General features: G+C 54.9%; 1 protein-coding gene across 1 annotated transcript; it reads right to left on the bottom strand.

The window, feature by feature from the left end:
* Window positions 1-1,296: 1,296 nt before the first annotated feature.
* On the bottom strand, window positions 1,297-3,216 carry LOC125547973 (hexose carrier protein HEX6-like). The gene is made up of 2 exons (XM_048711694.1): window positions 2,683-3,216; window positions 1,297-2,602 (listed from the first exon to the last, which is right to left on the bottom strand). Exons 1-2 carry the CDS (start codon window positions 3,139-3,141, stop codon window positions 1,529-1,531), a joined length of 1,533 nt encoding a protein of 510 aa, XP_048567651.1. The 5' UTR covers window positions 3,142-3,216; the 3' UTR covers window positions 1,297-1,528.
* Between the last annotated feature and the right edge of the window lie 5,788 nt (window positions 3,217-9,004).

Raw genomic sequence — 9,004 nt, 5'->3', positions numbered from 1 at the left:
AATAGGGGGGTGGGGATTGGTTCTACAAAACACCCGTACATGTAGATTTATTGTTAAAGATAGTCGTACAAAGCATGGCCTAAATGAAACCCGTAAATCGAAGCAGAAGGCTGTACGCACCAAACATAGCTGGCCTCCTTGCTTATAAATAGACACACGAGTGTTTTTGAACACAATGAAAATGAGATCCAGTCCCGACGTTCCCTCCCATCCGTATCTATCTTTAGGCCGATGAAGCAAAGCCCCTAGAAAAGCCTCCCTGCCCCAACTCGCTGAACCTGAAACAGAAACCAAGAAGACGCGAGGCAACTGATCAGAACGCTAGCTAGTAGCTACACCGATCGATCTCTGGTCGTTCATGGAGAGCAAGGCGACGCGCGTGCGTCTGGGGCTGGCGGCCCTGCTGCTGGCCGGCTGCCTGCTGATGGCGGGCCTGCAGGAGTCCCACGCGGCGGCGACGGAGGCGACGCAGCCGGAGACCACTACGGCGCGCGTGCTCAAGGTGACGGGCGCGTATATGCCGGAGGAGGCCAACCCCTACTCGCGCGGATGCCACGCCAAAAATGGCTGCCGCGGCTGATGTGCACGCGCGTTTGTGCATGCATGGCACTCGTGTGTTTGTGTCTTGTTTCGGCAGGCCGTGTGTTTGTTGACCGCTCGTTTCAATTCGATTTGTTCATTCCTTACATCGTGAGAATTAAACGTAGAATGATGTAATGGTATGGAGTACGCACACTTTCTCCTTCTCTGTAGCATGAACTCTTTATTATTTTGGCAATAGTGTTGACCTAGCGTCTCTAGCCGATTCCTTGTAAATTAACTTCAGGTGTCGCTAGATCTTCGGTCGACTCAGACTTAACTAAGTCTTAGTCAAGTGAGACAATATATACAAAAAATAAATTAAAAGAAAACTTTGCACGGGTCTTCATGTAAGATCGTAGGAATATATCATCGACTAAGACTTCGTTATGTCAGAGTCGACTGAGATTTAGCAATCCCGTTTAACTTCTTCTATGCACCCTAACTTTTTAAAAATTGAAGGAGTTGAATTGTGAACTGACCTAATTGAATCTTCAGATTTAACTCTTTAAACAAACAGACCCCTATGCATTGCTCGGCAACATATCTTTGCGCGGGCATTGTTCTAGTTGTGTGGCTAGGTCCACGTCAGGATTGTGCATCTGCAAGGATGTGCGATGACGACGGATGCAGGTGGTGGCAGCACATGGCAACATTGGTTAGGTGGTTTTGTTTGAGTACCGGGTCTTGAGTTTCAGGGGTGAAAACTCTAATCCGTAATTGAATATATCCTTGGTATCTCCTTGGTATTAATATATACTCTCTTTATTGGAAAAGGTTATGTGTCTGAATATTACAACACGAATTTGTGTGTGTTTATATTTCCACTTACGAAATCCGTATTCTTTTTTACACTTGATGAAACCCATTGAGACCTTATTCGATTAAACCCTCTCAATCGAATAAGGCCTGAAAGAGATGAATTACTGGAAAAGAAAGTGGAAGCACTTCAGAGCTTCTGACCGTCGTGTACTTGGTCAACCCCCACAACTCTCTTCCAGTACCAGTGCTTCCCCCACAGGTTCCCGATCTGCTCAATGGGCATCCCCTTGGTCTCCGGCAAGAAGAGGTGCGCGAACGCCGTCATGACCAGAATCCACCCGGCGAAGAAGAAGAACAGCCACGCCTTCAAGCGGCACAGCATGGCCAGGAAGTACTGCGCGACGAGGATGGTGAACACGAAGCCCGACGCCACGGTGATGCTCTGCCCGGCGGACCGGACCTCCAGCGGGAAGATCTCGCTCGGTATCAGCCAGCTGAGCGGGCCCCAGGACCAGCCGAAGCCGGTGGAGTAGACGCCGATGAGGAAGATGAGGACGACGGCGTAGGTCCTGCTGACCTGGCCCTCGTCGCGGAGCTTCGCGGCCATGATGGCGCCGATGAGCACCTCGGAGAGGAACATCTGGACGCCGCCGAGGACGAGGAGCGTGCGTCTCCCGAAGCGGTCGACGAGGAGCATGGACGCGAAGGTAGACGCGGAGGAGACGATGACCATGACGATGGTGGAGAGCAGCGCCGCGCTCTCGCTCATGCCGATGGTGCGCAGCAGCACCGGCGCGTAGAAGCCGATGGCGTTGATCCCGGTGAGCTGCGTGAAGGACGGTATGAGGACGGCCATGGCAAGCTGCGGGCGGTACCGTCGCTGCGACAGGATGAGGCGCAGGCCGTTGTCGCCGGCCTGTCCCATTGCGTTGGCGGCGACGATGTCGTCCAGCTCTTCGTCGACGGCGTCTATGCCTCTGATCTTCTGGAGCAGCGCCTTCACCTCGCCACGGCCTTTGCCTTGCTGGACGAGGCTGTTGGGCGTCTCCGGCAGGAAGCTCGCGCCGACGATGAGCAGCACGGCGGGGACGCCGGCTAGGCCCAGCGAGAGCCTCCAGCCCCAGCCAGCCTTGATCTTCTCGGCGCCATAGTTGACGACGGTGGCGGCGAGAGCCCCGAGACAGAGGCTGAACTGGAAGCCGTTGCTGAAGGCTCCCCTGTATCGCGCCGGCGCCATCTCCGACAGGTACAGTGGCACTGCCTGCCATCAAAACCGTCAGTATATTTTTCCACGTAGATTACGATTTACGATCAAATATGTAGGAAATTTCTTCTTGTGACCTGATTGGCGAACCCGAGGCCGACGCCGAGCAGCGCCCTGCCGAGGATGGCCATGTAGACGTTGACGGCGCCCCCGCTGACCGCCGCGCCGCCTAGGTACGCGACGCCGCCGAGGATCATGGACGGCCGGCGCCCGTGCCTCTCCGTGAACCACGACGCGACGAGCACGGCCGTGAGGAGCCCCGAGACGTAGAGCGAGGAGGTGAAGAGCGTGAGGAGCTGGCTGTCGAACTTGCAGTAGTTGCCGACGCCGGCGCCGGCCTGCATCCGCCGGTGCACGTCCGGGAAGAAGTCCCTCAGGAACGGTTCCATGGACGACACCCCGCCCGCGGTGCCGATGTCGTAGCCGAAGATGGCGCCGCCCATGGCCGCCGTGATGCATGAGAGCGCCGCGAACGCGGTGACCCTCCCGCCGTACTGCCTCTGGTCCTCGCCGCCGCCAGCGAAACCCACGGCCATGGTACGTCGCGAAGCTAGAGTAGAGCTTGGTATCTGACTCGAGGCTAGCTAGCACAATATATGATTGACAACTAACTTGGCGAGGCTGCCTTCTCGGATGGGCTCTGTACTGTGCACTGTACTGGTGTTGACTGTTGACTGGAGCGATGCTCAGTTCTCATCGTCGTTCAGTCATAGCTTGATGTGCAATTTGGTTTGAAATTTCGCTCCATGCCATGCCGGATTTGTTTGTTTGTGCGCCGCAGCCACATAACCGTCACTTTTTCCACGCGATGCTTTGACTTAATTGGCAGTGTACCTATCATCCATTAGCACGTGTGGGTGTAACTTGTTTTTTTTAGAAAACGTCGGCACTTTATTAATCAAGCAACATAATTACAAAGAGTCTCTCGGATACATTCCAAAGCAGAAGTGAAAACACAAAGACCATTACAGCTCAAACACGATTTAGCTAAATTATGAGTTAAAACATTAGACCGCCGACAAATAAACTTGACCCGAGAAAAAAGAATATTCGACATGCCATCTTTGATCTCCGAGACCACATCACCAACGAGTGAACGATCGCGAACATGAGAATTGATTCTCTGCGCCAAAGAGAGGCAATCGGAGGCGATATCACCGAACCACATCCCATCTCACGTGCAAGGTTAACTGTGTGGGTGTAACTTGTTGGGCCCTCCTTGGATAAAATGTTTTTTCTTTTGGAAAAATGGAGGACTGCAGTCCTGTAGAAAAAGAAAAGGTTGGAAGGAATTGCACAAATACACAACCACTAGGGCAACTCCAACACGAATCATCAAACCACCCCTAAATGTCTAAAGCGTACATATCAATCCAAGGTCGTATGCACCTTTTGTATTCAAAACAATGGGTTGTGGAAAAAGTGCTCCAGAACCTCCGGATGCAACAAAAAGTTTGTACAGTTGCGCCCAGAAAATGGATTTGTGGTATTGTTTAGTGTTTTCTTCGCACAAATTCATCCCCAAAACAATATCAGATTGAAAAGTGTTGAGCATAGAAATCGATCAGCTCGTCAAGAAGGACAAGTCTGTTGTTGGTGTCATCGCGATCCAGAGTCATATGCAACATCCACGATAGATAAAAGAGGGCTATTATTTACCTATATATTATAGCATGAAGCCTCACGTACCCGGTATGGGGCCTTCAGGCCTACTTAGCCGAATTAGATTAGAAATTTATCTTTTGGACGAGATTTGAGTCCTTTCTTGTATGATAAGTCCAGCCACCTCATATAAAGATGAGAGGTGACAACTCATTAAAATAACACACAATCACAAACGCATATACTACTTTTACCCTCCTTTTTACATCTCTCGCTTGAGGAAAAGGATTTCCTCCCGCTTTATATTAGAGCAACTTCAAAGGGCCGACCCATTTCGTCTGCATGCGTCCGTCTGGGTCGGCGCGGACAAAAGTGGCGGTCCAACGCGCCGACCCAAACCCAAATCACGTCCGCGTCGCGTCCGCGCCGACGCATTTGCGGCCCAAATTTGCGTTCCAAATGCGTCGGCGCGGACGCCGAACGGACGCTTCACGCGCCTAATCGCTGTCCGCCGCGTCCCCACATGGCGGCTGTCCAACTACTCACTGCCCACGCGGTCAGCTTAATTTATGACCACGGGCCCACGCGTCAGCGACGGCGCTCGTCCTTTTTTAAGCCGACCGTGCGGCGGGGCCGTCCTCATCCAAACTCGCCGTCCACATCTGCCAAACTTTGCTCCCTCGTCGCCGGCAAACCCTAGTCACCACAACCACAACGAGATGGGCCTCTTCTCCGGCGCCAGCGGCAGCAAGGCCAAGGGCAAGGCCCACGCCGCCCCTTTCCCCTCAGAGTTCCTCCCGCCTCCGTCGGCGCCGGCGCCTCGCCGGCAGAGGCAGCGCGTGAACGTGCCAGTGCACCAGGCGGAGTGGCACTGGCAGCACCGCCAGCCTCTGCCGTATCTCGACGTGATGCTGCCGTACGACTGGCATCTGGATCCAGATAGGATCCCAGTGCCGGCGGCGCCGCGGACGGCTCGGGCTCACACGGAGGAGGTGCGGCGCCAGCGGGCACTGCTGACGCCGGAGCAGCGCCGCGAGGCCACCTACGCATCCGAATCGCCCAACTGGGTGAGGTGGTTCGCCTTCAAGCACGAGGAGGCGAGGCGACGGGGTGTGCACGAGGTCGACCGGAGCTCGCCGCCACCGGCGCTCGTCGTCAGCGAGGAGGACCAGACGGCGGAGGACGCCTACCAGGCGGCCCTTGCGGCCGTCTACCGGAAGAGCGAGGAGGACGAGCGGTGCATGGCGGAGGCGACGGAGGCAGAAGAGGAGGCTCGGTACGAGGCGGCAATGGCGCACGCACTTGCCCTCTCTGCGGCGGGCGACAGCGTGGTGCCGCCGGTGGCCCCGCCGTCCCCTATCAAGCCGGAGCCGGAGCCGTCCCCCATCGAGCGCTACTCCTGGAGGGGAGTAGTGTGCGAGTGGGTACGCGCGCCGCCGGTCTGGATGGGAGCGACGCCGGTGCAGGAGGCGGCGTACCTCGAGCACTGGCGCCAGATCAGGGTGGCCGAGGAGCGCCGCGACGGCGAGTACCTCGAGATGCTCGAGCGTGACCTCGAGGAGGAGCAGCGCGAGGCCGAGGAGGAGGCGCGCCAGGCCGCGGCTGCACAGGCGGCCGCACCCCCCCTCCCCCGCGCCGGCACAACCCGACATGACGACGCTCTGGAACACGGCGTTCGCCTGGGCCGGGACGGCGCCGACGCTCATCGATCTCACGGACCCCGAGGACGACAACGAAGGCACCTAGGGCAGCGCGCCGCCTCGTAGTTTAGGCTGTTTTTATTTTTTTAAATGCAAATGTGGACGCGTGGACTCTCGCCGGCCTTCGTGGCCGGCTTTAATGTTTAATTAATGATGTTTCTCTTTTTTAATATGCATGCATTCATTTTTTTTCTAGCGCCGTCAAAATGGGTTCAGGCCAGCGTTGGGCGCACGCGCCGACCCAAATGCGGAAGCGGACATCCGTGTCCATCTAGCCGGCCCAAACAGACAAAAGGCGGACAAAATCGCCGTTCGTTTGGGTCGGCCCGTTGGAGTTGCTCTTATAAATCAACGAACTAAGCATCCAACACATCAGTACAAAGTACAATCAAGTCATAAAGTCACACTGGGGGCACAGCAGGACAAGCCCCAAACAAAGCTACAAAGAGCTAATCCGGCTCGGGAGGTGGTGACGGTGGTGGAGCGAAAGCCGACGCCGAGGAACAAAGACCCGCAATGATGTTGTCGATGACATCTCGGTCGCGCCGCTTGCTAAGCGGTCTCCAGAGCTGTAAGAAGCCACACATTTTATAGATCGCATCAGTCACACGGCACGGAATCACGTGTTCGATGACTAGTTTATTGCGGGTACACCAAAGGGTCCAAGCTAGGGTACCCAAAACTACCCAAGTGGGGGCGCGACTAGCGCCGGGGAGCCTAAGGACCTCCCCAAACAAATCCGGGAGGTTGTCGTGGCACCAATTGCCGCCAACCACCTCCCGAAAGCAGCTCCATAGGAACTGCACCACAGGGCACCGAAAGAAGATGTGGTTGCAGTATTCCGGTACCAAACAAATGGGGCAGAGGCCGTCCTCAGGGCCATTATGTTTTCGTACCTCCGTGCCCGAAGGGAGGCGGCCTCGGACCCATTGCCAGAGGAATATGCGGATTTTTAAGGGGAGTTTGATCTCCCAAAACACAGATAGTTCCACCGAACCAGGAGTGGGAACAATCGCCTAGTATAGGGATCTGGTCAAGAATCTACCGCTTGGCTCGAGATGCCAAGACAGCGAATCGGGCTCAAGGGAGGGGAGTGGGGGGCACTACACTCGAGCAATTCATCCCATTGCTCGAGCTCCATCGCCCCGAAGGTACGGCGGAAGGCAATAGCGCCCAAGTCAGCTAAGGCCACAGCCACAGAGAGTTGTGGGCGGACACAGATCGAGAATAACGCGTAAAAGCGTTCCGCAAAAGGACAGGTCCCGGCCCATCTATCCAGCCAGAATAGGGTGTTGGATCTGGTGCCCACTTTAATGGAGGTCCCAATGCGCAAGATCGGCATCAGACGGATCACCGATTTCCAGAATTGGGACCCTCCAGATCTAGGGGCGAGTGCCAGCGGTTGCCCGCGAAGGTACTTCACACGGATAATCTCGAGCCACAGGCCGCCCTCCTCGGTTTGAATCCGCCAAAGCCATTTGGAGAGGAGGGCAGTATTCATCCGTTTGGAAGAAATGACCCCAAGGCCTCCTTGGTCTTTAGGCTTACAGATCTCAGACCATTTCACCATGTGATACTTCTGTTTATTGTTCTCTCCAGCCCAGAAGAATCTGGAGAGAGGTTTGGTGACCTCATGATGAAGGGATTCATGTAGACTATAGAATCCCATGATATACATCAATAGGCTAATAAGGGAGGAGTTCATCAGAATCACTCGAGCGGCTTTGGAAAGCCATCTCCCTGCCAAGGTTCCATCCTAGTTTGGAGCTTGGCGATTATTGGACGGAAGTCCTTCTCCAGTAGACGTGTGTCACTAAGTGGCACGCCAAGGTAAGTGGTCAGGAATGCCCCCAGGCGGCAGTTCAAGCGATTGGCAATTCACTGAGATTCCGTCTGAGAACATCCCGGGATCATCACCTCACTTTTGGCGAAGTTAATTGTGAGTCCCGACATTTCCTGAAAGAAGAGGAGGAACTTGAGGTTCTGAATATCCTCATCCGATCCTTCCACCATCATAATGGTGTCGTCTGCATATTGGAGGTGGGCCAGACCTCCATTGGCCAGAAGATGGGGGCAAATCCCCCTAATGTGGCCGGCGCGCTTGGCCAAGTCAAGGATCGAGGCGAGGGCATCAACCACAAGGTTGAAGAGAAATGGGGATATCGGGTCTCCTTGTTGTACCCCTTGGCTAGTCATGAAGTATGGTCCGACCTCCCCATTTATGTTCACAGTCGTCCGACTGCTCATCACTAACTGCATCACCCGGGCAACCCACTGAGGGTCGAATCCACGCTTGAGCAACACCTCCCAAAGGAAGGACCAATGAACGGTGTCATAAGCTTTGTGGAAGTCAATCTTGAAGAACACAACGCGGAGATGTTTGCTCTTGACCTCATGGATCACCTCGTGAAGAACGAGGATCCCATCCAGAATAAACCTGCCTTTCATGAAGGCCGATTGGTTCGGGTGGTGGATCTGGGGGGCGATTAGGGCCGCCCTAGTGGCATACCCCTTCGCCAAAATCCGAAATATCACATTGAGGACTGTGATAGAGCGGAATTGCCTAATGTCTGCCGCACCCGGCACCTTGGGAATCAGAGAGATGATCCCGTAGTTAAGCCGGGACATGTCTAATGTTCACCTAGAGAACTCACGGAATAGATCAAGGATGATCTCCTTGACCATCGGTCAGAAAGCCTGAAAAATGTAGACCGACAGTCCATCGGGGCCTGGGGCCGAGGCCGGGTTCATGGCTTTGACAAAGGCCTCCACTTCCGCGGCATCAAAATGAGCGAGCAGGGCCGCATTTTCCTCCGGGGAGATCTGTTGGTCGGGAGACCAAATGTGGTCGGCAAGGGCGATACCACTCCGAGGGCGCCCCTGAAATAGCGACTTGTAAAAGTCGTCGACCAGCAAGCGGATAGCCTGAGGTTCCTGAAACAGCTGACCTCCTTCCCATAAAAGGGGAATGGAGCAGTGTCGCCTACGACCATTAGCGATGGCTTGGAAGTAAGCAGTGTTGGTGTCCCCAAACAGCACCCAATTCATAGAGCCACGCTGGCACCAAAATTCCTCCTCCTTGGAGTAGATCTCCATG

This window comes from Triticum urartu, chromosome 3 (genome assembly GCF_003073215.2).
Source record: "Triticum urartu cultivar G1812 chromosome 3, Tu2.1, whole genome shotgun sequence".
NCBI classification, from domain to species: domain Eukaryota; kingdom Viridiplantae; phylum Streptophyta; class Magnoliopsida; order Poales; family Poaceae; genus Triticum; species Triticum urartu.
Note: the sequence above shows the minus strand (reverse complement) of the source record. Positions and strands in the feature narration are given on the sequence as shown.

What these genes read in the sequence shown, in the direction of transcription:
- LOC125547973 (XM_048711694.1), bottom strand. Translation starts at nt 3,141, where the DNA reads ATGGCCGTGGGTTTCGCTGGCGGCGGCGAGGACCAGAGGCAGTACGGC. An exon ending in GCCTCGGGTTCGCCAATCAG is followed by an intron (nt 2,603 to 2,682) that starts GTCACAAGAAGA and finishes TTTTGATGGCAG; the next exon opens with GCAGTGCCACTGTACCTGTC.